At 41.5% G+C, this 27,775-nt stretch overlaps 1 protein-coding gene across 1 annotated transcript in view; it reads left to right on the top strand.

Moving 5' to 3' along the window:
* Positions 1–22,874, top strand: part of myh10 (myosin, heavy chain 10, non-muscle) — a 56,702-nt gene extending 33,828 nt beyond the window's left edge. Inside the window, exons 13-46 of the mRNA XM_084006049.1 lie at positions 25–120; positions 953–1,071; positions 1,923–2,075; positions 2,210–2,383; positions 2,598–2,771; positions 4,472–4,586; positions 4,791–4,853; positions 6,975–7,168; positions 7,388–7,509; positions 7,597–7,666; positions 8,176–8,336; positions 8,761–8,869; positions 9,760–9,891; positions 10,082–10,288; positions 10,577–10,714; positions 10,880–11,003; positions 11,466–11,637; positions 13,483–13,695; positions 14,184–14,328; positions 14,456–14,662; positions 14,839–14,943; positions 15,074–15,226; positions 15,439–15,687; positions 16,157–16,369; positions 16,535–16,747; positions 16,947–17,108; positions 18,091–18,219; positions 18,383–18,471; positions 19,305–19,428; positions 19,612–19,701; positions 19,873–19,991; positions 20,809–20,917; positions 21,006–21,178; positions 21,356–22,874. Of these exons, the coding sequence (XP_083862175.1) occupies positions 25–120; positions 953–1,071; positions 1,923–2,075; positions 2,210–2,383; positions 2,598–2,771; positions 4,472–4,586; positions 4,791–4,853; positions 6,975–7,168; positions 7,388–7,509; positions 7,597–7,666; positions 8,176–8,336; positions 8,761–8,869; positions 9,760–9,891; positions 10,082–10,288; positions 10,577–10,714; positions 10,880–11,003; positions 11,466–11,637; positions 13,483–13,695; positions 14,184–14,328; positions 14,456–14,662; positions 14,839–14,943; positions 15,074–15,226; positions 15,439–15,687; positions 16,157–16,369; positions 16,535–16,747; positions 16,947–17,108; positions 18,091–18,219; positions 18,383–18,471; positions 19,305–19,428; positions 19,612–19,701; positions 19,873–19,991; positions 20,809–20,917; positions 21,006–21,178; positions 21,356–21,503 (4,964 nt within the window). The 3' untranslated portion in view covers positions 21,504–22,874. The remainder of the gene's footprint in view (positions 1–24; positions 121–952; positions 1,072–1,922; positions 2,076–2,209; positions 2,384–2,597; positions 2,772–4,471; positions 4,587–4,790; positions 4,854–6,974; positions 7,169–7,387; positions 7,510–7,596; positions 7,667–8,175; positions 8,337–8,760; positions 8,870–9,759; positions 9,892–10,081; positions 10,289–10,576; positions 10,715–10,879; positions 11,004–11,465; positions 11,638–13,482; positions 13,696–14,183; positions 14,329–14,455; positions 14,663–14,838; positions 14,944–15,073; positions 15,227–15,438; positions 15,688–16,156; positions 16,370–16,534; positions 16,748–16,946; positions 17,109–18,090; positions 18,220–18,382; positions 18,472–19,304; positions 19,429–19,611; positions 19,702–19,872; positions 19,992–20,808; positions 20,918–21,005; positions 21,179–21,355) is intronic.
* Positions 22,875–27,775: the final 4,901 nt, after the last annotated feature.

Below are 27,775 nucleotides of genomic sequence, written 5' to 3'. Positions count from 1 at the left end.
GTTTTTGTCTTCTTGTATCTGTAGCCATGTTAAAGGTGGTGTCTTCAGTGCTTCAGTTTGGTAACATTAACTTTAAGAAGGAGAGAAACTCTGACCAAGCCTCAATGCCTGATAATACTGGTAGGTACACACACACACACACACACACACACACACACACACACACACACACACACACACACACACACACACACACACCTCAAATCCTTCAACATCTGCTTCATAACCTCGTAGCTTGGAGTTCACAGGTCAAGCTGTCATTCTCCTCCGTTTCCTCTTCCCATACTTCACCTGCTCTTGTCCACTTTTCCTGCCTCCCTCAAACTGTGTCCTCATCCACAGAACAGAGGAGCTTGTGATTTATGTCGTTTCGCTCCCCAAGCCTTGTCAACCAGCCATTAGGCCACATTATTACGAGGATTTACTCCTGAAGGAAATGGGGCACAGTCTTCCAGTTCCTCCACATGCGGCACTGCATATTTGGCAGTTACTTGAGGGAGACAGAGAAAGAGAGAATGAGCCTAATGCCAGGGATACAGCTAAGATATTCCCAAATGCGACAAGCGGAATCCAGGACTGAAGCAGATGTTTTTCTTAGTAGTCAGACTTGGCTGATCTAGACTGGACACTGTTTTTTCTACTTTTCCACAAGTTCCAGCCATTATACTTCATGAGAAAACATCTTTGAAAGATTTGTGCTAAATCTTCATATTAATCAGTAAAGGGCAAATAGGCGAGTTTAGTTTCTATTGAATGTTGATTAAATTATCCAAGTGTCAAAAAATACTAGGAAAGATCTTCATCTCTAACAAATCACTCTGTGTTGATTCCAAATGACCTACTCAACCGATTTAATAGATTGTACTGACAAGAAAATGAATCATACAGCTTTAGGTCAAATGTACTAAAGCTTTTTCCCCTCTTGTGTTCGTTTTCCATCTTTGTTTCCCAGCCGCTCAGAAGCTGTGTCATCTGCTTGGTTTGAATGTAATGGAGTTTACTAGAGCGATCCTGTCCCCAAGGATCAAAGTGGGAAGAGACTACGTCCAGAAAGCACAAACTAAAGAGCAGGTCAGTTAGCTAACATATGTTCTCCTATGTTTCTAGCTAATATCATAACACTAATGGTGACCTCTTGTATAGCTATGCAACTGCAGAAGTCTTTTTCAGTGCAAGTTAATTACATTACGGAGTAACAGAGTTGCTTGAGTTATATTTCTAATATCTAGGTTTCCAGGAGTAAAGGTCGGTTTCATTTTCAGTTTTGGTGGGCATAAACTCTCCTATTTAAATCATTAGTATACAGTTTAGCAACTGCTGTAGAAAAAACCTCATGTATTGATTATAAAGAAGAGTTTAAGATAAATGCATGAGGAGAGTCCCAAGCTGCATTTTGATAAGAAACATCCAATCCCCTCTGACTGGCTTCTTCATAAGTTATCTGATAGCCATCAGTACATTCATACTCTAAAGTTGAAATAATTCAAAAGTTAATGGCCGTAACAGTGGAGGCTTGCTGTCAAACACCGATACCTTGCCTTGTTTCATATGGTGCTGGGCACAGAGGAAGGTTAGATTCACCTTCAAAAGTAAAAGTATGTCTCTGTTGTATGAATCATTCATTTAAAGTGCAGTACTCTTACAGACTTGTGATCTTTATGGCTACAGCTCAATGGATACAACATATTTAGATATTAATACAAGTCTGACTCAGAAATCATGTGGAACATTAACGGTATAAGTTGTTGCCAAGATGTATGAATGCATTTGTCCAATCGAGGATCCGGAAGCGCGTCTGAGATATACTGACTGAAGCCCTGACCTACCTGTGCTTGCTCTCCATGTCAACTCTATATCCCCTTATGTTCTTATGATCTCCCCATTCTTTACCCACTCCTCCCCTCCTCCCTCTGTCCCTCCAGGCGGACTTTGCTGTGGAGGCCTTGGGTAAAGCAACATATGAGCGTCTGTTCCGCTGGCTGGTCCATCGCATCAACAAAGCTCTGGATAGAACCAAACGGCAGGGTGCCTCCTTCATCGGCATCCTGGACATTGCGGGTTTTGAGATTTTCCAGGTCTGTATTAAAACATGTTCAATGTAATCATCTTTAAAGTCGTTGTTGTCTTACAAGCATCTGCATTTGAGGTGTGACGAGTTCTTGTCATCCCCACACATTTCCAGTAAAAGTACTATTTTCTCCCCCTACAGTTGAACTCATTTGAGCAGATGTGCATCAACTACACCAACGAGAAGCTGCAGCAGCTCTTCAACCACACCATGTTCATCCTGGAGCAGGAGGAGTACCAGAGGGAGGGCATCGAGTGGAGCTTCATCGACTTTGGCCTCGACCTGCAGCCCTGCATCGACCTCATTGAGAGACCTGTCAGTGTGAATGATTAGCTAGTATCAATACATGAATTTAAACTTTCTCTTTAACCACATACTACTTTTTTTATTATTATTTTTACCTAAACTGGAAAGGAAAAGTTAATTATGCCTTTACTTACATCTGCATTGACAAGGCAAGGCATTGTTGCCTTGCTGGTGTAGTGACAGGCTCTCTGAAGTCTTTATTCCTGTGTTAATGTTCCTTAAGGCAAACCCTCCAGGAGTGTTGGCTCTGCTGGATGAAGAGTGCTGGTTCCCCAAGGCCACAGACAAGACCTTTATAGACAAGCTAATCCAGGAGCAGGGCACACACACCAAGTTCCAGAAGCCCCGCCAGCTCAAAGACAAGGCCGACTTCTGCATTATCCACTACGCCGGAAAGGTAATCTATGAGTTAATTTTCTTTTTTTACCCCATTCCCTCGTGGTGTCTGCCCTTAAATACACTGTTGATCTGTGTTTTCTTTTCACTCTGGAATGTCCACTCCTGGCGGGTTTTCAAAAGGAAAAATAAATTGGGGCTTTCCCTGGAAATAACGGTTTACTAAAGGATAAAACTTTCGTTTTATAGAGCTTGTTTTGAGAGCATAACTCAGGCTCTCCATTAAGAGAGCACTCACCAAGACAGACACATAAGCAGACATGAGAAATGAAATTGATAGTCATAGCTGTTACCACTGATACAACTGATACTATCATACTGTTCTACTGTACGCACATTCAGTAACTGTAGTTTACCCTAACTTTCTATTGTAATTCAACACATTATTTAAGGCAGATCCCTGGAATGAATGTTCTGTTCTGCCTCCATGTTTGTGTGATATGTATAACTACTTTGCTTCTTATTGTATTCCTTTGTGGGACCAGCTCTTTTATTACTGTCTGCATTTTTCCAATACATCTGATTTTCTTTTGTAAGCGCTCAACAGCAAGTGAAAGGTTGCTGCTGGTCAGCACACAGATAAAACAAAGAAGGTTCTCCTGTGGTGGGATATACTGATTCCTGGTTTGATTTATATGACTGTGTAGAGGCGTGGTTATGAACGTTGTGAGTGGTGTTATGCAATAGCAGTCAGTCTTGCAGGGAGACCTGCTGAGTTGCACATCTGCTCTTCATTATGTGTCATTTTACACCACAATCAGTCAAAAACGTAGAGATTTAAACCGTAAGAATGTCTGCTGTGGAGCAAATTTTGCCGCACCAAGAAGTGTTGTCACCATGGGCATGCACAAAATACTGTCTCACATACAGACTGAATCACGACAGTATAATGTGGCCTGTACAGTATATTAAGTCAACATTAGAATTAGGTTACCATGTCTGAGGTACAAATATATATTGAGACAACATTTATTGAATATATACAGTATTTTAGTATCTAGGCCACGATATGCAAGCTCGTTAAACACAGGTCTATTACGTCGTTAGAGCTCAACTTATACAGCTGATACCATAATGCTCATACTATCTTCTTCGACCCCTGCCAATTCTGAATTTTTAAGGCTGACATCTGGGAGTTTAAAACAGTCAAATGTCCCTTTATATTGGCCAATATTCTTTTTTTACACAAATATACAATATAAACACATTTTTTCTTAAAATCACTTATACTGTAGTTTAAGCCTTCACGTGTTCACGACATGATTATCGTGGCCAAAATAATTCTGGATAAGAATATAGATTGTTGATTATTGATTGAGAGGAGAAAGAAAGTTAAGTCAGTCTTTTTTAACTTTGTATTTTGCTATTTTTGTCTTTTTTTTTTAAAACAAATGATTTACTCAAAATACAAGTGTGAGGGCTTTCTAACCATAACTGTATAGATTAAATGATATCAATGCATATTTACACAATATATTAATATGTACATTATTGTCATGATCAATATGTCATTTTTAAAATATTGTTGATACCGGTGTTGACACCAGAAAAAATATACAGGATTTTTCTCAAAAACGTTTGTGTATGTAAAAAAAGAAAAATGCTGTACTGTTATCTGACTATTCAGAATTGGATTGTATTTGGCTTCAAGAACTATAAATGTTGTCCTTAAGTCTAAGTTGTACCACTTGATTGTTGCAGGTGGACTATAAGGCAGACGAGTGGCTAATGAAGAACATGGACCCTCTAAACGACAATGTGGCCACACTTCTGCATCAGTCGACTGACAGATTTATAGGTGAACTTTGGAAAGATGGTAAGCTGCCATTGCTCATCTCTAGAGATTTTAAATGGAACCAGAAGTTTGGTAACTCATCCTTAAAGATTCATTATGTATGCACCTGTTTGCTTGTTCAGTTAATGAGCACGTCAGTATTTCTCTCACTCAAGCCTACTAACAACAGCTGTCTGCCTGGTTGACACGGGCCGATACATTTATCTCTCTTTCTCTGTGTTGTAGAGATTCAGACCATTCAAAGGGCTTCATTCTATGACAATGTCACTAGTCTGGATGACCCGGCAGGTGAATGACTGGGTCGTGCTGTTGCAGACCTGGGCCAAAATCATATTAGCTGAAAATGCATAGTTTTGGGTTGTGAAACCAAGCTGCTCAAGGTGCTTGGTAGGCTAAATATGAGTAACTTCTTAAAAGCGCACTGGTATATTTTTGCCCAGATCTGGCTGTATGTTTCATGCTTCAGCCGGTGATGTGTCTGTCATAGCTACAGTGGCTCCCATTTGCTTCCAGGCTGCATGGCTCCCTTGTCTCAGCCAAAAGCACTAGTGCCCGATTCCTAAATAAGTTCAAGTAGAATATAGTCAATTGCTCCCTCTAGTTGAACTAGTGTGCTTTAGTCTGTGCTAGCAATTGTGTAGGCTGTTGACTTTGTTTAGCACTGAAGCAAGCATTTACGATCTATTGCAGCCGTTTGTCGTCATCATAGGTCGTCTGTGATGTGATACATCCACAAGCAAATCAAGTATTTGAAGCTTGACTGAATAAAATGTAGTGACATTCATGTCCCGCCTTCCTCCTTCCTGGATTGGATCACAGTAGCTGAGAATTGAAAGCAGATGTTGGTATTTGTTTTGGTTCTGAGCTCAGACGTTAGTCAGGAGGTTCCAGACAGCAGACCATATATCACCTCAGTTTAAACTCCAGCAGTCACTTTTTGGGGGTTTTTTTTTTGGTAAATTTAGTCAGTTTCATATTAATAAGTGTGTGTTTAATTGATATTATAAACACATTTATTAGTTGTTGAATAATTCTGGGGGTATTCTTTACTTTGTTAATTAATCATTTACATGAAAAGACCAAAACCAACAACAAATTGAACAATAATTGCCTGATTGATCTTATTCCTTGGTGCCAGAGAGCTTAATTGCCTAAAAACTATTAAAACACATCAACAAGACACACTGTTACTCTAACTGAGATGTTCCTTGTTGTTTATTTTCCATCCGATATACACTGTCCTGCTGCTGTTAATACACACAATAGCATCAAATAAGTGGCTAAAATATCTAAATATTCCACAAAAATACACAATGTATTCCTGTTTGAGTGACATAGCAAAACAAACACTAAAGAGTACATTTCCTGGCTGTTTTAGGAAATTGTCTACTGGTGTCCTGTTTTTCAAAGGTTTTTATCTTTAGTACGAACACATGGATATGGAGCTGATAGCTTCAGACCTGCAGTGTCAGAATGTACTTAGAGATGGACACATTGCTCATTTTGGCCTTTTCATAAGATTTGTTAACAATAACAAAAATACAAAATAATGTCCTTTTTAAATGGCTACTCCAGCAATTTAGTATTGCTCTTTCTTTAAAGACAGATTAGAAAAGGAATGGTCAGAATAGATGCAGCAGTAGCTGAGATATCCTGACTTTTAGTTTAGTCAAACTCTAAAAGCTTGATCCTACATTTCCAGTAATGTTGGCGTATTCCCACGCGTAACTTGACGTCCCCAGTTTGCAATGCATTAACTCTTTTTTTAACGGATGAATGATGCAAATGATGTCACCTGATTTGAGTTTCTCACACTCTACAAAGCTTCCTGCAGAGCCACAGAAGACATTATTTTTTATTGTTCACTTTTCATCTACTGATTATATTCTCGAGAAAATCTTATCAGTTGTTCAACTTATCAATTTAATCAAATAATCGTCGCAGCTTTAGACATTATATAGCTGTTTTCACAGACTAATCAACTTCTCGTCATGGGTGTCATAAGCAGTAAAATGTTGGAGAGATTTCATGTAGCTGCCATCAAGCATTGTCTTCCACTTGGAGCAGAGCCGAGCACTTAAATTCTTGCAATTAAAAATTGTTAGTGTAGAGTGATTAAATCACATTAAAATTGTAACAGATAACAGGTAACAGAGCATTTAGTGCCCTGTACAGGCCATTAGGATAGATATGCTACACTTTCCATTCCCATGCAGAAGCTAGTGGTAGTTCTAGACTTTCAGTGCTATTGTGTTAGACTATCGTTGTTTAACCGTAGTGTGTAATGTCTTTTTCATCCATCTGCATTTCATGTAGCTACATGATGTCACTGTGTTGCTGCTGCTGTTTGTTTCTCTGCTCTCCATGAAGTCTTCTTGCTCTAACCAGTTCTCCCCATGTTCCCACCAGTCGACCGCATCGTCGGCCTGGACCAGGTGGCAGGGATGAACGAGACAGCCTTTGGCGCCACCTACAAAACAAAAAAGGGCATGTTTCGTACAGTGGGACAGCTCTACAAGGAGTCTCTCACCAAGCTCATGGCCACGCTGAGGAACACCAACCCCAACTTTGTCCGCTGCATCATCCCCAACCACGAAAAAAGAGTAAATAAAGAATAGATATGTTTGTTAGAAGCTGCGTATCAAGCAGTGGAAAGTTAGGGACCTGTCATTCTTATTTATTGTATTGTGATTATAATATAATGCTTTCCTGTGAGCCAAAATCAATGAATAAAACATCCCAGATTGTGAGTTTTGCATTGCAGAAATTGTATGAAGAAATACTAGATTCTGGTCATAGTGGTGTGTTTGTTCCTTCTTCAGGCTGGTAAACTGGAGCCTCACCTGGTTCTGGACCAGCTGAGGTGTAATGGAGTCCTAGAGGGGATTCGCATCTGCAGACAGGGCTTCCCCAACCGCATCGTCTTCCAGGAGTTCAGGCAGAGGTGACGAACAACAAGAACGGTTTTGAACTTTGTGACTCCATTTTACAAGGAGGAAAAATTATAATTAATGCATTCTTTTTTTCAAAGATATGAGATCCTGACACCTAATGCTATCCCCAAGGGCTTCATGGATGGGAAACAAGCCTGTGAGAGAATGGTAGTGCTCTTTTGTTGTTGCTCTATTTCCCTTTTAAAATCCTGGAAACAATAACATACCACCTATTCTGCTGAATACTGAATTTTATCAATTTACTATTCATCTTTTTCTGAACTAAAAATGTTAGCAAATAATCTAAATTACACTATCGTTTAGAATTGAGTTGTTCTGATAAGAGTATCAGAAATGCCTCCAATACAGCCTCCGACCTGATGATTCTATGCACCAATCCAATATCGGTTTATTTATAGTGACTCATTCATATACTTTATCATTTATGTTACACAGGAACAACAACAACAACACATGTCACATGCATAGAAAGTGGAAACTCCAGAGCACCTGTCCCCTCAGTGATCTGCTGAGTTCTTGACCATAACTCATAAAAATCATAATATTTCATTTAATGCATCCATTCACAGACTTTGTTCTTTCTACCACAACTCCTTCTCTCTCTACACTCAAACTCTCCAGAGGTAAATTAAGAAATCTTCATGTGCCTTTGACAGATCCGAGCCCTGGAGCTGGACCCCAACCTGTTCCGTATTGGTCAGAGTAAGATCTTCTTCAGAACTGGTGTTCTGGCTCACCTGGAAGAGGAGAGAGATCTGAAGATCACTGACATCATCATCTACTTCCAGTCTGTGTGCCGTGGATACTTGGCTCGCAGGTGACAGCCAGATCTTTGGATTTTTATACAGATTTCTTACACTTGAACATATATCTGCATTTGGATATCCTAAGATTCGTTTAAGGACAGTGATTTAATTGCTTAACCCCCCAGAGGTGGTCTGAGACACAAAGCATCCAGATGCAAATGCATCTATCACGTCACGTCAAGTCACAAATGTCTGCTTAAAGCTCCTCCAAATAATTCCCATAAAGAAGAAGAAAAAAGTACTGAAGTGCCTGTTCTGATTATCATTTATATCAGAGCATAAAGCAGCACGATGAGGGAAAAGACCTTTAGATTGTACGTTTGTAAGATTTATAGCTCATTTATACTCGAAACGCAGCCCAACCTAGTTCTTTAAAAACACTGCTATTGCCAGACATTGATTTGTCACCTGTTATCGTACCATTTCTTCCATTAGGGCCTTTGCTAAGAAGCAGCAGCAGCTGAGTGCCCTGAAGGTCCTCCAGAGGAACTGTGCTGCTTACTTGAAGCTGCGACACTGGCAGTGGTGGAGGCTCTTCACCAAGGTGAGAACTCTGACAGCTAACTGCTCCTCCTGAAACAAAGTAGTTCATATGTGACACACAGATGGTAAATACCAGACAATCTGGGCAGTTTTTGAAATTAGTGATTGGATACCTTTAGTTAAATAAGGACTAAACAGACAATAAATAATACTGGAATCTCAAATTCAAAACAAAATAGCACTAATGACGTTAGCTGTTTTTAAAATGTTTCAGCTCCAGGCATTCCTGTGAAAATGCGAGGTGCTCAGCCACGCAAAAGCAGGGCGCAAAACGCTTCAATCTCATTGAATACTATTATAAAAAGCTGCCCCAGGCTACTAAAAACCGCTCTGTCTGATCAGGGCCTAAGTGGACCTTGAGACTGTTTCGCCGTTCAAGCTCTTTTTGTTTCACTGGAATCTATAGAGCTGGGTATTTGCAGGTCTTGAAAAGTCTTAACACAGATTTTCAAAAGTCTTAAATATATTTTCTTGCCTGACGTAGAGAGTTACATTAGGTATGTGTATTTTTTAAGTGCTGGCGGCTGTTGGTAGATTATACCTATAATCCACAAGCGAGCCTGAGAAGGACAGTGCCAGTGACACACTCCTGCCAACATAAGTTAGGGTAGCGAAGAAGCTCATGTTATCATGATTGGCAAGTGTCAATTTGAGCAAAAAAATTCAATAATTTAAAATGAATAATCTTTAAATTGCATAATCTAGGTCCAAATCAAGTTAATTGATGAATTACACGTGAAAGACTAATTAATCTATAGGCTAAAAGTGTGATATAGAAGTCAGTAAATTCATGTACTTAATAAATAATTGTTGACCTACTGGTTTTCTATCAAAAGGTATTAAATTGCATTACATACATACAGACTTTGATTTTTTCTCTCTGTCTCTCAGGTGAAGCCTCTGCTGCAGGTCACCAGACAGGAGGAGGAGATGCAAGCCAAAGATGAGGAGCTGGTAAAGGTGAAGGAGAGACAGCTCAAAGTGGAGAACGAGATCGTAGAGATGGAGAGGAAACACCAACAGGTAGAAACACCCTCTGTTATGGAAAGTAAATATTGTCATACATACGAGTGGATATAATTGGATTACTTCAGAGGAACTTTATGATTTAAAAACTGTGATACGTTGAGATTACTGTATTTACTCTGTTAAAGGAATCAATATTGTGGCCAACAACTGGTTGAATATTTTTCACACTGTTCCCTCTCTCCAGCTCATAGAGGAGAAGAATATTCTAGCAGAACAACTCCATGCAGAGACAGAGCTCTTTGCTGAGGCAGAAGAGATGAGAGTCCGTCTGCTTTCTAGGAAGCAAGAGTTGGAGGAGATCCTTCATGACCTGGAGTCTCGGGTGGAGGAGGAGGAGGAGAGGAACCAGAGCCTGCAGAATGAGAAGAAGAAGATGCAGTCACATATTCAGGTTCATATCTTCACTTATTTAAGAACATTATAAACTATCATAATTGTCCTAATTTGATCATTTAAAGAGCCTTTCTGTTAATCTTATAGAGGTTGATGATTTTTGATCAAACTACCCTAAAGATGCAGATTAGCTGAGTTTTCAAGTCAAACCTTTTAGATGCTTTTTCTTCTTTTTTTTTTTACTTTGATTATTGACAATAGTCATAAATGTTATGTTTATTAATGTCAATGTTCAGAATAGATTGATTATGAATCTTTATCTATGAGTGTGTTTTTCTCTAAACAGGACCTGGAGGAGCAGCTCGATGAGGAGGAAGCTGCGAGACAGAAGTTGCAGCTGGATAAAGTGACGGCCGAGGCGAAGATCAAGAAAATGGAGGAGGACATTCTCTTGCTGGAGGACCAAAACTCCAAGTTCCTCAAGGTGAGAGGATTAGAAAGCAGGTAAAAAAAAAAAATTAAAAAAAGGCAATAGACGAGGGGGATGGGAAAGATATTAGCGATAAAATGAGTTGTGTATTTTGACCTGTTCGACTCCATATTGTAGTTATATTTCCAGTCTAACCCACGCTTTGTTTTTACCCAACAGGAGAAAAAGCTGCTGGAGGACAGGATCGGTGAGATTACCTCCCATCTGACAGAGGAGGAGGAGAAAGCGAAGAACCTTAGCAAGGTCAAGAACAAGCAGGAGCTGATGATGGTTGACCTGGAGGGTAAGCTACTGTTACTGCCTCCATTTTGGATCAACAAACAGATGGATGACAAGAACTAAATTACTCTTGGTGGCATATATAATGGCATATATTTTTGTTTCATTGAAAGTAATACATTCTGAAAAGCAATATATGGCTAAAGCCATGATAAGACGGAGCGCCTTTTAGCAGCTCGGGGTAGATCTCTGTCATTTTTTGAACTACTATTAGCTAGCATGCAGTCCGTGGGTATGTGGGAATGTTTGAAAAAACATTTAAGAAAAGCAGACTGGTACTTTGTTTGTGGTTCGTCACTGACGCCTCTGTAACTTGTTACTTCGCCCATTTTCCCCTTGAGGTCAACTGAGGCCAAACATTTTGTTTGTTGTTGTTTTTATTATGAGCTGTGACCGTTGGCCCTCTACTTTAGATTTTTATTTCTTAATCTTGTTTGTGAGACATGTGACTGCGCCTCCCTTTTAGAGCGTTTAAAGAAGGAGGAGAAAACACGGCAGGAGCTGGAAAAGGCCAAGCGCAAACTGGATGCTGAGACCACTGACCTGCAGGACCAGATTGCTGAGCTTCAGGCCCAGATAGAGGAGCTGAAGATTCAGCTGAGTAAGAAAGAGGAGGAGCTGCAGACTGCTCTGGCCAGGTCAGTGATAGAACAAAAAAAATCAAAGTACACGCAAGTGGCAAAACTCACAGCCTTGGACATCTTTTTCAAAATATAAAACATTGAAACATGTTCCTTTCAGCTATTGACAAGATACATAATCATATTAAAAAAAGGAAGTTAATATATTAAAGACAGAAAATTCAGAAGAATTGAATAAAGAAAAGAATTTGATCATAGGACCCCGGGGCAATAAATAAAGACTCTGAGAGGGGCTCATGAATTCCAGTTAAACAAGCAAATGCTATTATTTTTGACTGAATTGACTGGAAGGCTAAAAATAGATTCACAATGAAACAGATTGTCTCAGCTTAAAAGCTGTTCATCTGACTTCTAAGAATGCACATGAATTGTTTTGTGGGAATTCAAAGTCCGTGTGCCGTTGGACCAAAAGCAGTCTGTTAAGCTTCATACTGCAGCCGCTGAGGAATGATGACTTAACATGTTTTTGCATCGGTTTATTGTCGCAGGTGGGTGGCTCATTAGGCTCAATTATGAGAGGTTAACGTCACCTTGACTTAGTGGTATCATGTGCAGTTGTATGAGTACAAATATGAGTACAAATATGAGTACAAATATGAGTACAGAATCAAATCCCAAAGCGGTGTGATTAATATCACTGTTAGTGGTATTGCTCATTTTCAGTGTGTAATGTAGAACATTCATCCTCTCACTCGTGCAATACATCCTATTTCCATGACAACTACACTCCAAATCAATAGGAAGACCTAAAATAGACACTTCAACGCACAAATGAACACAGAGTCAACTCTGGACTTAAAGCAGCTAACATCCTCTCCAGCTGTTTCAGCACACGTACACACTTTTCCTCTATCTTTCACTCACCTCGGTCCCAGTCTACGCTGCCTTCAGTGACGCTGGCTGAGCCCTTTCATGTTGGAGGCAGCCGTGTCTGATTACAAGCAAATTGATGCTGATTGATGCTCTCTGTCCTTGGCTTTGCAGTAGTTTTCCACATGAAGCAATGAAGGAGAGCTGGGCCCAGTCATTTCACAGTGGAGGAGAAACTATTAACAAACCTGCTTTTTATCATCAGAAGGCTTTTTGTCTTCAATGTCCTGATTGTGAAAAATGTTTATCCTGATTTTCCACACAGTGGGAAATATATTTGGTGGAACACGTTTGGTATCATATTAAATCATTTTCCCACTTAGCCATCGCAAGACTGCATGCAGGTGACGTGGGTTGCTGCTCTGAAGCTCAGCTCAGATTATTTTAATGTCGACTTCTTAGCAGTTTCCTCCTCACAGCAGGCCAGCAGTCCAGACTGCAGGGGTCGTTGGTTAATGTCTGTCTGACTCATTTCACACGTAGGAATCAGGAGTTTAGTCACAGTCCCAGCTCATTAAGCTTTCATTTAACTTGATGTGCCCCAATTTGAATTCGGCAGCTATTCTGAGAACAGTTGTGTTGTGCATTGTGTTAATTATGAAACTGAATCATCATTACAGTCAGTGTGTTTAATCAGTGGGTTTGTACCTAAGTGAGGAATGCAGCCAGCATGAATGTGACGTGGCCTCGCTGCCAGCAGCAAACGGATCAATGTGTCCATCTCCACAAACAGCACGTACACATTTGATGTGCACAGCTTCAGCAGTGAACGGTTGACCACACTGCCACCGTGTGTACACTGGTGGCCTCATCACTGACTTTCCTTTCATTTAATGTACATAAAATTACTTAAGACAGTAAGATCCAAAGCTAAGGAGATGTTTTCCCAGTCTTTACTACGAGGGAGATTAACTCTTGTGATAAGTGTCTACTCTGAAAAACTGATTTGTGTTCTTCTGTGTTTCCAACCAGGAGTGATGAGGAGACCCTCCAGAAGAACAACGCCTTGAAGCAGGTTCGAGAGCTGCAGGCCCACCTCGCTGAGCTTCAGGAGGACCTGGAGTCAGAGAAGATGTGTCGAAGTAAAGCTGAAAAGCTTAAGAGGGACCTGAGTGAGGAGCTTGAAGCCCTGAAGACGGAGCTGGAGGACACGCTGGATACTACCGCTGCCCAGCAGGAGCTCCGGTGCTTATTTAAAGCTGGTTTACCAATAATAATAAAGGGGAACTCGCTGCGCTATTAGCTATTATGCTATTAGCATAACACACCTCCCAGCTCTCTGACCAAACTGTTGCGTTCTTGTAGCATTCTAGGTAATGTAGGCACCAGCTCTGGAAAGGTTTGCCCTGGTAGTTTTTTTACTGGAGTTGTTTCGAGAACTATAGACTTTGACAAAATCATAACTTTAATTTGTGAATATATCATTCATTTATACATTATTTTCCTCGACACTAAGCAGTGTTAGATATTTGCCAGTAATATGCTACAAACATGAGAAACATTTTAGTATCTTTTTTCCTGCTTTCAGACATCAAAGTCTCTCTTGCAATATGAAATGCTAATTTCTTAGTGGTCAGTTAATTTGGATTTAATTTAGGCAAAAGCAGCAAGAAACCTTGTATGTTTTTGTGCGTCATCTCCTCATAACCATCTGCCTTGTATCCAAACTCTAGGTCCAAGCGAGAGCAAGAGGTGGCAGAGCTGAAGAAGGCCATCGATGACGAGAGCAAAAACCACGAGGCTCAGATCCAGGATGTGAGACAGAGGCACGCCACAGTGCTGGAGGAACTGTCCGAACAGCTGGAGCAGGCCAAGAGGGTGAGTGGGGTCAGGGGTACACATCAGTCTTAACAGTAATCAACATACAGGGTCACAGCAACAACTGTCAGTTCAGATACTTATTATGAATTTAAAGTCATAATAATCTTTTTTTTTCTCTGCACAGTTCAAAGCCAACCTGGAAAAGAACAAGCAGAGTCTGGAAGGTGAGAACAAAGAGCTGGCCTGTGATGTGAAGAATCTCCAGCAAACAAAGACAGAGTCGGAACATAAGAGGAAGAAACTGGAGGCCCAGCTGCAGGAGTTCATGTCCAGGGCCACTGAGGTAGAGAGAGCCAAGGGGGAGCTGGCTGAACGCTCACACAAACTCCAGGTAAATAACGCCACGTACAGACATAGAAAAGCAACCATTTGGAGCTGTTTTACTATGAAATGAGGGATTGCCTCAGATTAGTCTAAAAACCCAACACATTTTTAAAGGGAATATTCATGACATGCTTTGGATTTGTTTATTGTGCTGTCCTCATAAACTCATTTGTCTTTTGTTAGACGGAGCTGGACAGTGCATACGGTTTGCTGGAGGATGCAGAGAAGAAGGGCGTTAAACTGACCAAGGAAGTTGACAAACTGAACAGCAAACTGCAAGACTCAGAGGTACGAAAGACATCATCAGACAATTTTAAAGCTACAGGGAACTTGATCTGGGAGCACTGTAAGAGTTGTGTGTGTCTTACTCTGTGATCACACCTCAGTAAGGTATTTTGTGGTGTTATCTGGTGTGTAGGAGTTACGGCAGGAGGAGACACGTCAGAAGCTGAACCTCAGTGGCCAAATCCGCCAGCTGGAGGTGGAAAAGAACACCTTGCTTGAGCAGCAGGAGGAGGATGAGGAGGCACGCCGCAACCTGGAGAAACAGCTGCAGATGGTGCACTCTCAGGTACAGTCATTCATAAATATGTACACCACATAGAGACACATATACGTAGATATTGGTACACATCTGAAGGTCTTAGTAGGGAGCTGAAATGTCACAGTTAAAATTCTGCTGAGATTGCTAGTGGAAGGACAACTCACACAGCTCGTTACTTCTATTTTGCACCACAATGGGTTCAGTCTTTGCAAGATGATCACTTGTGTTCCTTCCTGCAGCTGTTTGAGACAAAGAAGAAGCTAGAGGAGGATGTGGGATCGATGGAGAGCCTGGAGGAGGTGAAGAGAAAGCTCCAGAAAGATGTGGAGCTGACGAGCCAGCGTCTGGAGGAGAAGACCATGTCCATGGACAAGATGGAGAAGACCAAGAACCGACTGCAGCAGGAGCTGGATGACCTGATGGTGGACCTGGACCACCAGAGACAGATCGTTTCAAACCTTGAAAAAAAGCAGAAGAAGTTCGACCAGGTACGTTGGACCACCTTATTGTTTCAGAAATAATTAGGGTTGTTAGTAATTGATGGTTAAATGACAATTACAATTTTGAATCTTTATTGTTTTCCATTAAACACATTTTAAAGCTGAGGTTAATTTGCTGGAGGAGCTTGTTAAACTAGTTGATGCGGTGGAGAATTACTGGGCGTCTCAACCACAGCACCCTGCATGCAAGGCACTAATCTTGTTTGTTAATGGTAATGACTTTGAAGACGGCTCAGGGCCCACTTACCCCCACCAAAGTGGACTTAAGTTTTACTTGAGGGCTGGGTGGGTCCAAGAGTCACATGCCTCTCACAGTGTTAACAGTTAATGATCGGTTTACAAGGGTCAGCTATCGGCCACCAAAAGAAAATCTAAATTAGCACCCCTAAAAATGATAGATTGAGGTCAGATGTGCATATTTAAGGCGGTTGTGTCTGTGTGTCTGTGTGTACACTAGATGCTGGCTGAAGAGAAGAGCGTCTCAGCTCGTTACGCTGAGGAGCGTGACCGTGCGGAGGCTGAGGCCAGAGAGAAGGACACCAAGGCTCTTTCCATGGCTAGAGCTCTGGAGGAGGCCTTGGAGGCCAAAGAGGAACTGGAGAGGTTTAACAAACAGCTCCGTGCTGAAATGGAGGACCTGATGAGCTCCAAGGATGATGTGGGGAAGAATGTGAGTGACCTTTGACACAGCTGATTGCTATGGAAGTTTTCGGATTAAAAATGATTTAAGAATGCTTCTTTCTGGAAATCCACACAGGGTTTCCTGAGGATCTTTGATGCGACTTAGTCCGGCCTGTTTAGCTGACGTTATTGTTTCTCCTGATGCTGCGTACAGGTCCACGAACTGGAGAAGTCCAAGCGAACGCTGGAGCAACAGGTGGAGGAGATGAGAACTCAGCTGGAGGAGCTGGAGGATGAGCTTCAGGCCACGGAGGATGCCAAACTGCGTCTGGAGGTCAACATGCAGGCCATGAAGGCCCAGTTTGACCGAGACCTGCAGGCCAGAGACGAGCAGGGAGAGGAGAAGAAGAGGTCGCTTGTCAAACAGGTACACAGGCAAACAGATGAAGACCATCAGGAAGTGGCTCAATATGTCTTCTATGTTTAAACATTCTGCTCGTGCAATACACTCACTTTTCTCTCACATTTTTGTCATTTTAAATAAATGCTCAAAGTTGCAAAGTTTGCATCGCAGAGTGCTGAAACATTTGGTTTAACCGACGTGCCGTGTTTTCTTACTCCTCCAGGTGCGGGAGATGGAGGCAGAGTTGGAGGACGAGAGGAAGCAGAGAACTTTGGCTGTTGCCTCCAAGAAGAAGCTGGAGATGGACCTGAACGAGCTGGAGGGACAGATTGAAGCCGCTACCAAAGGCAGGGAGGAGGCTATTAAACAACTCAAAAAACTGCAGGTACACACACACACACACACACACACACACACACACACACACAGCTCTTCAGTGCACAGCCACAAAAGCCTTTGTAAAAGGTTTATAGGTTTTAAACACGCATCGGCGTTCGATGGGTCTCTCAGCCTCTGTACTGTTAACAAAATATTGATGGTGCAGCACAAAAAAATACCATTAATAGATTCATTTCATTTCACTTCTGTTTGAGGGGTAGTCATGCTACTAGTTTAAGTGTTTTAACTACAGCTCACAGAATGATTTAGCCGATGTAAACAGGAAGTATGTGGTTGCCATGGAGTCAGTGAGTTAGTTGCAGCCACATTTTTAGACTATCCTTGTTTACATGTGGGCCAGTTGGAACATTGGATAGGATGCCGTATTAGCTATTGGTATTTTTTGTTTACGATGAGGTCATGAATATACAGACTGTAATACTGAAGAAAATAGGCAAGTTCTTCTTTTCCATGAGTTATATGATAAGTGGATTTAAGGCCATTTATTCTCATACATCAGAGATATCTGGGGACATGCCCGAAATAAATAAATAAATAAATATCATGTGAAATTTTTTAATAACTAATAAAAAACATGTGGATCATTTCTGTATGCTTAGATTTTAGTTTTGATGCTGATTTGGGATGGGTTAGGATTTTATCTCTTATCAATTCTCCTTTGGTTTTTAATCATTACTGTCATTGGTTCTTTTTTATTATTAAATCATTGCTTAATTATAATTAAGCTATAATTTTAGCACTGGTGCCCATTTCATACCAGGTTTAGCAACTCATCCCGAGCACTAAGGGTTTTAAGGGAACTCAATGTTGATTAGCCTGCAAATCAATGGCCCAGACTAACTAACTTCCTGTTATTTTTACACTGGCACGCCCCTGTGCACCTCACAATTTGAAACCCCCCTGGCTGGAGTGCTCACTTTTCTGCTGTGTCAGCCTTTGACTTGGTCTGCATTGTCTCGTTTCTAAAGGCTCAGATGAAGGACTATCAGAGGGAGCTGGAGGAGGCCAGAGCCTCCAGGGATGAGATCTTCACCCAGTCCAAAGAGAACGAGAAGAAACTCAAAGGCCTTGAAGCTGAAATCCTACAGCTACAGGAGGTAAAATATACAGATTTTATTTTAAATTAAAAATTAGAATTAGAGCCAACAGTTTGACTTATGTGAGTTATTGCATGAATATTAACTTTTTTATCAGACTTGTTCCAGTCCAGTATTTCTGTAAGTGCAGCTCACGCTGAATGTGTTGTCTGTGTTTTTGTAGGACCATGCAGCGTCCGAGAGGGCTCGGCGACATGCTGAACAGGAGCGGGATGAGCTGGCTGATGAGATAGCCAACAGTGTTTCTGGAAAGTTAGTGTCACAGCAATTGTTCTGATATTTCAAAAAATAGTTGCCTACATTAATATTTGACCAACAAGTGCTGGTCACAAACAGGCCAGATATACAAAACTCTGTCAGACATAAACTATACATATTTCTGTACACAGACTTTTTTATGACTATTTTATACTATGACTTTCAGAACTAAATATTTAAACATTTTTTGAGACATATACCAGTGGTTCCAAACCTTTTCACGTTCCAAACCTTTTCACGTCAAGAACCCCTACCACCCTCACGGACCTCTGGGGGTCCCCAGATCCCACATAGAAAACAACCGTATTATAGTAGTTTCTTATGACATAGAGGTTCTCAAAGTGTTGGTTACTGATTGCCAGTTTAAGGAGCCAGCATGTGATTGAGGACCTCGCAGGAAAAGCACACACAAAATAAAATCTCTTTTCCATCTCAATTCCACATGAAACCTCAATCGTCATTATGAAATGATGCGAAGATTTATGGCGCTCATATTGAAGCAGACTTTATAAATTGCTTCAGGATCAAATCCAAAGCTCATTAATGGGGAAATAATGGCACAATGTCATTAAAAAGAGTGATAAATGATTCATCACTCATAAATAATGAGTGATAATCAAAATGCACCTTTGATTTAAATTTCCCAGAAGACTCTCTAGACAGATTACGGACAAAATGACAGATAATAGATAGATTGGTTCTTCTTGTGGAGTACTGATACAACTCTAATGAATGGAAATCGACGTGACCTAAAAATGTCTTGAAAGGTATTAAACGTGACTCAAGGATTCCTCCATTTACCCTGAATACAAATGTTTGTGCGTCAGGTCGTCGCTGCTGGAAGAGAAGCGAAGGCTGGAGGCTCGTATCACCCAGCTGGAGGAGGAGCTGGAGGAGGAGCAGGGCAACATGGAGCTGCTCAACGACCGTTTCAGGAAGACCAACATCCAGGTAAACTGATGCACATGAGATCATAGGAATCAGCATCGTCATAACCTGAACACGAAACAATCATGTTAACTGGGGTCAATCGACACTCTGCAAACTTTTATCGACAGTAAACTGTTAAAATACTCGATACACAGTCCATTAAGCAGGTCAGTTTATCTCATCACCTCTTTCTCTCTTCCTCAGGTCGACAACCTGAACACCGAGTTGGCCGGAGAACGCAGCACTGCACAGAAGAGTGAGAACGCTCGGCAACAGATGGAACGGCAGAACAAGGTCCCGTATCGTTTGTCAAATACAGAAGCTGCTTGTTTACATACAGTCGACCTTGTGAAAGTGGTCAAATCCACAGTCAGGACCTTTTGGTCCCCTCTTGTAATAATAATTCTGTTTATATAACTTATCATATTTAATGCTCATGATCCTAACAACGTATTATGAATGCAGGATTTGAAAGCCAAGCTAGCTGAGCTGGAGGGGACGATCAAGTCAAAGTTCAAGGCATCCATCACTGCCCTGGAGGCCAAGATCCTGCAGCTGGAGGAGCAGCTGGAGCAGGAAGCAAAGTAAGTGAGCAAACTCACCAGGGCTGGGTAGCGCTACCGATTTCCAGATTCACAAGCAATTCATTTAGAGATATTTATAAAGGCACTCATGCTGCAAATTGTACAACCTGATGTATTATTACCAATATTCATGTATACATTAAATTGACCCCAAAGCAGCACTAATGCACTTTTTATTTAACATGTCCTACACACTGCAGTCAACAGTCGTAGCTGATAATTCAAGTACTGCAATGTGAACATTTCAGCTGTGAAAGCATACAACAAAATGAACAGCGGCTGAACGAGGTAGAGAGAGAGAGCAACCCTCAATGATGAACCAGGTCACATGATTAAGTCCTAGTCAGGTACCAATCTGTTGCTCGTTAAGGTGACTCTGCTGTCTTAAGTGAAGGCCATGTTTCTCCCGTGCGTTAGAGATCGTCACGTCACATGTTAGTGAGTAGCGTGGTTCCAGTATATTGACATCATCTCACACGCCTCGTAACCAGGATATGAACGTCACTACAGCCTCAGTTATATTTTGGGCACGTGCAGAATTTGACGGTGACTTGACTACAAACGGAAGATATTTTGCATCCATTTGGGGATTCTCAAGTGATTGGAAAGGCTTCCTGGTCAGATAGTGTGATACACGTAAAGGTTAATTGTCAGTGATTTCAACAACAATAAATCACCATGACATTGATTTGAAATTTGAAAAACATTTGTGGTGGCAGATGATCTGTGTAAAAGATTTAGCTATAAAGTTGTACTGAAGAGTGAATGATAATGATAAAGAGCTCTTGTCTTACATGTTTCTGTTTTGAATTTGCAGGGAGAGAGCAGCAGCCAATAAGATTGTCCGTCGTACGGAGAAGAAACTGAAGGAGGTGATGATGCAGGTGGAGGACGAGCGCCGTCATGCTGACCAGTACAAGGAGCAGGTATTGACACACACGAGAAGCAAGAAAGATTCCCTTTTCCTTCCAGCCAATCACTCACAACCTCTCCTTGTGTCCGTCCTCCCCTCAGATGGAGAAAGCCAACTCTCGCATGAAGCAGCTGAAGCGTCAGCTGGAGGAGGCAGAGGAGGAGGCCACCAGGGCCAACGCCACCCGCAGGAAGCTGCAGAGGGAGCTGGACGATGCCACCGAGGCCAGCGAGGGTCTCACACGGGAGGTCAACTCCCTCAAGAACCGCCTCAGGTACGAGGAGGAGTCTCCTCCCTGTATTAGATGTGACCTCAAATGAGCCGTGTCGTCAAAGTGCATGTGTCTTTGTGCTAAGCTAAGCTAATCAACTCCTTGATGTGAACTTCTCAAACTGTTGAACTTGTTAAAGCGGCGAGGGTTGACGTTGTTTTGCTGATTCCTTCTGACCAGGCGCGGTGGTCCGGTCAGCAGCTTCTCATCCAGTCGTTCAGGCCGCCGCAACCTCAACCTGGACGGTGCCTCCGTCGACATGTCAGACGACGATGCCGACAGCCGCGCTGGCGACTTCAACGAGACGCAAACTACCAACGCAGAGTGAACAACCCGGCCCTTCATTCCTTTCTTCCTCCCTCGTCACTTCCGACATCACCCGCCCCTCACCTACCTGTGACCTGCCCTCCGTCACCCCCCCTCCCCCAAAAAAAGATCCCCTGCCCCACCATCGTCTTTATTCATTTCACACCACTGACTGGACAGAAGATTGGAGTGATGTTTTTGGTCACGCTGGACGGCGTGTGCCTGGCAGCCCTTTTTGTATCAGTTAACACTGCAGGGAAAATCCACCGGCCCCTGAAGTCACGTCTCCAGCCCAAGAGAGTCACAGGGCCAAACGGACAATTCTGCCTTACTCTGTTCTCCTCCAGCAAGCTGCTAGTCCTGGCTCATCCGTCGGTCACGTGTCATCTCAGCGTCGTGATGTAACACCCCCCCCCTCCCTTCAGGCGTCAAGTTATCTGCTCAGCTTATTGAGTAAGTACGCGTAGGTGCAAAGTGCTTTTTATACGTATGAAACTGTAGGTGGAGGCTGTGAAATGTACAAACACAAAAGTCTGTAACGTATGTGAACGCACCCCATACTGGAAATGCAGGACTACAGGGAAACACGTTACACTTTGGTGTTGTTAGTGTTCTGCTCACTAGTTGTGTAAAAGCCATCTCATACCCGACCCCACTGCTTTCAAAACCAAGGTCAATGTGACCTTCGGACCGTCACGCCGGCTGCTTTTGTCGCATGAGTCTCCCTCCGATGTACAGACTGTTGGTCAGCTTCTACTCGACACACTAGAGGAACGACTGACATCTCGGGACATGCAATAGAAGAACACTGACTGGGAATTGAAGTGTATTACTGTGAAGAAAAAAAGGTTCATTATTTTCTGTGTTTCATCTCAACGTTTGAAGGAATGTCTCGCTGGGTTTTAACAGGAAAAAGCTCACGCGGTCGACGTGTCTCGTATCGTTGACCACTCGTCCTCTTGTTGCGGGTCGGTGTGAGCTACGAATGATGCAAAGATGCTGGAAAATGCACAGGAAGATATTTGAACTTTTAACTGGAAACCAACAGGAGGAAACAAGCTCTTATTGGAAGCACTAAAGTCAGTCCACATTTTCAGTGTGACATTAAAGGGATACTTCACCTTCATTTGCATTAAGCTTTGGATCGTTAGAAACCCCGTAGTAGTTTTGTGCATCATTGCCTCGTTTTCCCAGAGATGGGAGATCTCAGTATTTCTATTCTGAAAAAGAGCCTCCGATGACACAAATATCATCATTTTGTATCATCGGAGGCTGCTTTGGTTAGACGGGGTAAGACTACAACACTAGTACCTCATGTTTTCAACCCGCCTATAGGGGGCAACACCCACTGAGACTACAGACCTGTTACAGACCAGTGGTGGGACCCACTGAGACTACAGACCTGTTACAGACCAGTGGTGGGACCCACTGAGACTACAGACCTATTACAGACCAGTGGTGGGACCACTGAGACTACAAACCTGTTACAGACCAGTGGTGGGACCACTGAGACTACAGACCTGTTACAGACCAGTGGTGGGACCCACTGAGACTACAGACCTGTTACAGACCAGTGGTGGGACCACTGAGACTACAAACCTGTTACAGACCAGTGGTGGGACCACTGAGACTACAGACCTGTTACAGACCAGTGGTGGGACCACTGAGACTACAGACCTGTTACAGACCAGTGGTGGGACCCACTGAGACTACAGACCTGTTACAGACCAGTGGTGGGACCCACTGAGACTACAGACCTGTTACAGACCAGTGGTGGGACCCACTGAGGCTACAGACCTGTTACAGACCAGTGGTGGGACCCACTGAGGCTACAGACCTATTACAGACCAGTGGTGGGATCCACTGAGACTACAGACCTGGTACAGACCAGTGGTGGGACCCACTGAGGCTACAGACCTGTTACAGACCAGTGGTGGGACCCACTGAGAATACAGACCTATTACAGACCAGTGGTGGGACCCACTGATACTACAGACCTATTACAGACCAGTGGTGGGACCACTGAGACTACAAACCTGTTACAGACCAGTGGTGGGACCACTGAGACTACAGACCTGTTACAGACCATTGGTGGGACCCACTGAGACTACAGACCTGTTACAGACCAGTGGTGGGACCACTGAGACTACAAACCTGTTACAGACCAGTGGTGGGACCACTGAGACTACAGACCTGTTACAGACCAGTGGTGGGACCACTGAGACTACATACGTGTTACAGACCAGTGGTGGGACCCACTGAGACTACAGACCTGTTACAGACCAGTGGTGGGACCATTGAGACTACAGACCTGTTACAGACCAGTGGTGGGACCCACTGAGACTACAGACCTGTTACAGACCAGTGGTGGGACCCACTGAGACTACAGACCTGTTACAGACCAGTGGTGGGACCCACTGAGACTACAAACCTGTTACAGACCAGTGGTGGGACCCACTGAGACTACAGACCTGTTACAGACCAGTGGTGGGACCCACTGAGACTACAGACCTGTTACAGACCAGTGGTGGGACCTCACTTGCAGAAACTAAAAGCAACAACTTGGAAGCTTGGGCCTGCGGAGCTGTGCATTGTGGGAGTTGTTGTCTTCCATCCACATGCTCCAAAAAGTCACTGTCTGCCTTTTCTCGGTCAAGAAGGCACCAAACTAGAAATGTATTTTACATTTGGACTTCATATATGACCCACTTTCAGTACAGATTCATGTTTCCACCGGTGAAGTATCCGTTTAAATGGTTCCACATTGAAAATAGTCGTCTTCTCACTACATTTCAGTGTTTGTGCCCCAGTTTGTGTTATCATTTAAATATTAAAATAATTACCTGATGCACTTTGGAAACACAAGGTAATTTAACAAAGTACAGTTAATACTGTTCTGAAGGCATTTCAGACTCTCCTAACCATCTGGATGAAAAAAAAAGAAGATTTTTAACATTTTAACCAGCATGGAGGAGAAGTCCTTTAAGTGCTCATAAAAATATAAAAATAAAAAAACAATTCAATGACAACTGGTTTTTAACCTGTTTTACCAATTCATAATGGTTGGAAACATAAAACAAAATATGAATTTGTGGTATTTAACTTCTACTCATGTCACTTAATGCATTTTAATCATGTTGTCATGGAGACTTCTTTTCTGGCTCTTACAATGTTACAGGATTTAGCGTTTCTTTTAAGGACTTCTAATCAACACTATCTTGTAAATTAAGAAAGAAGAAGGAAAGAAAACCTGTAACAGGCAGAGTATTTCTTTTGCATCCAGGCGGTTAGAAGTGTTTTTGTGATATTAGAAATACCTTCAGTAAGTGTTGAACCATTTCTCTGAGACTCAAATGTAACAAACTGGGGTGGTTGGTGCCGTGGTATTTATGAGTTAGAGACTAGCCCTGATAAAGCACTTAGTATTCACAAGTGACTGGTTGTCTGAAAAACAAGGCTTTCTTCTTTCCTTGCAATTTTAGCCCAGGTTCCTTTTTAATAGCGGTTTTTAGTAAACGTGAAGTCAGTCTCAACTACATGCCGTTATCCATCAACCGTTACTTTTCCTTCATCGTGGACCTGCAGATTAGAATGGTTGCCTACAGCCGACTTCTTTGCCCTTCTCCGAAATATTAACAATGTTTCTTTAAAAGTGCCTTAGACACTAAATAAGAACATGAGCGGGCAATGATTTCATTACAGATGTGAACAAGAGATCAAAGCGGTACACCGAGGAGATATTCAACACTTTTTTTTTTCTGTCTTGTATTTTTGCTGTGCTTCATATCATATCCGCTGTGTACCTCCTCGTTCATGATAACCTCCTAGCTTTCTAGAGTCTTTGGCTCAAACTCAGTATTACACTATGGGTAACTATGAAAAGCGGAGCCCTTGGCAGCTCTATTTCCCAAAATTGTTGAGACGTTCCTGTGTGCTCGCTCACAGGTGGAGGCTTAATACCGAAGTTATTTTGGGAAATGATTCTCTGCACGGGATTTCATTTGGTTGGAAGCTTTAACATCCACAAGTAGTTAACTCATTTTTATTTTATTATTATTTTTATCCAGCTGGCTGTTGACATTCACCAGGCATTCAACTGCAAATACTCCCATCATATTATTTCTTGTATACCTGTATTTCTAGACGGTATTTTTTGTTTTGTTTTGTTTGTTTTTGTAAAAGGAAAATAAAGCATTTTCATTGTAGCTGTGACACTGTTTTGGTTTGCTTTCAGGGCTGGAACCGGGCTGAAGTTCTGGAGGCTGATCTTGATTTATTCTATTTAGAGTTCAACACTTTAGCAAATTCAAGTTGTTTACTTTGAGCTCTGATAAGTGAACAGAATAATATCTTTGACCGGCAACAGGTTTACGTTTGCAGTTGTCCGTATGTACTGTACGATCTCGTGAACGCGGGATCTCGGGATCACAGAGAAATTCTTCACCTGGACTCGAGGATGAACCGATTACATTTTTATGTACTATACTATGCCTTTTTAGACAAACTATACTATGATTTATTTATGGCTGCTTTCGACATAATTTACTATGGCTTTTTAGACATATACACAATTACTTTTTTCGACATTGTATATGCGATTACTTTTTTCAGCACACTATACCATGATTATTTTCATGACTTTTTTAGACATACTATAATATGACTGACTGACCTTTTTTATAACATTATATATATATACTATGACTTATTTCAAAATACTATACTCTGACTTCCATCCATCCATCGTCTACTGCTTATCCTGTATTTTAGGGCCATGGGGGGGCTGGAGCCGATCCCAGCTGTCATTGGGCGAAGGCAGGGTTCACCCTGGACAGGACGCCAGTCCATTATACTTTGACTTTTTTGATAAAAGTTTTTGACCATACTATGACTTTTCTTGGACATACTATACTATACATTATTTTGACATAGTATAGTATGTCAAAAAAAAAGTCATACTATGGTTACTTTTTTTAATGAAAGTATTCGACAAACTATAATATGATTTTCATGAAAACTCCTATACTTACTATATTATGACTTTTTTCATGAAAAATTTCAACAAACTAATCTATTACTTTTTTCCAACATACTGTACTGTGACTTATTTCGACATGCTATACTATGACTTTTTTCATACATTTCAAGACATACTGGGATTTTTTTTGACAATCTATGCTGATTTGTTTAGACATACTTGATACTATGATAGAATAGAATATCGACAAAGATCCTCGGACAGCATGTCGAAATAAAAAATCATTGTAGGTTATAGCATATCAGAAAGCCATAGTATGTCGTGAAATTCAAGAAAAAAGTCATAGTATACTATGACAGTTTTGGACATAATATACTTTAACTTTTTTCAACATGCTATACTATAATAACAGAAATCTGACTTTTCCTTAACTTCTTACGACTACTTCTACGTTATTATGGCATCCATGGTTGCCTCTTTTATTGCATACGTTACAATTTACTGCATTCAATTTTGTTAGTATTATAACTCATTAAACCTGAAAATAATGTACAAAAGGCCCCCAAAGTATTAAAAATTATTTAAAAACTCAGCTGTATAAACCTACTAATAACTATGTACTTCTACTTCAGTGGAAAACATGGTATTACTACATTTACTTGACAGAGAAATGAGACATTGACTCACAAAACAATAAAAATAAGATGTAGGCTCATTAAATTATGCAGCATCATATTATATTATAATTGAACAAAGGTTCGGTAAATTGAAGTGCATTGTTCTGACAAAGCTTCCCTTTCACCCTTCACTTGCAGTAATCGAATGCAGTACTGAGATGTACTCAAAGAAACTTCCAAATAAGTGTATCAGCGGCTTGCTTTGACATAACCACTGCGGTTCTAAAGTTGAGCATGGATTTAATGCGTGGAGGTACTTTGCCAGCGGTTCACACTGAAGTTGAGTTAGTATGGGAAAAACGTACACAATTTGAGTTAAAATGGCAGAGTAACGCTCTGTCTGTGGGCGGTTTCTGCTCGTTGGAAGTGAGAAAAAAACATTACCCAGCATTCATTTGTTAACAGGCTATATCTAGAATCCAACAGCAAAAGTGAATTGCAGTTGCCGTCTGTCCACAGCCACCAAAGGAGCTTCATGAGTCAAGTGTGAAGTAGATCAGATGAGTGAAGAACACACAGGCAGACAGACTTCCTTGCTTTATAGTCATTTTACTTTTTTTAATTTTTAACTTTTATTTAGATTTGACATTTGTTTTACTTTACCACATACTATGGTTTTCTTACATTATGAAATACTAT

Source organism: Eutrigla gurnardus (assembly GCF_963514095.1).
Source record: "Eutrigla gurnardus genome assembly, chromosome: 3".
NCBI lineage: Eukaryota > Metazoa > Chordata > Actinopteri > Perciformes > Triglidae > Eutrigla > Eutrigla gurnardus.
This window is presented reverse-complemented; position numbering and strand designations above follow the sequence as displayed.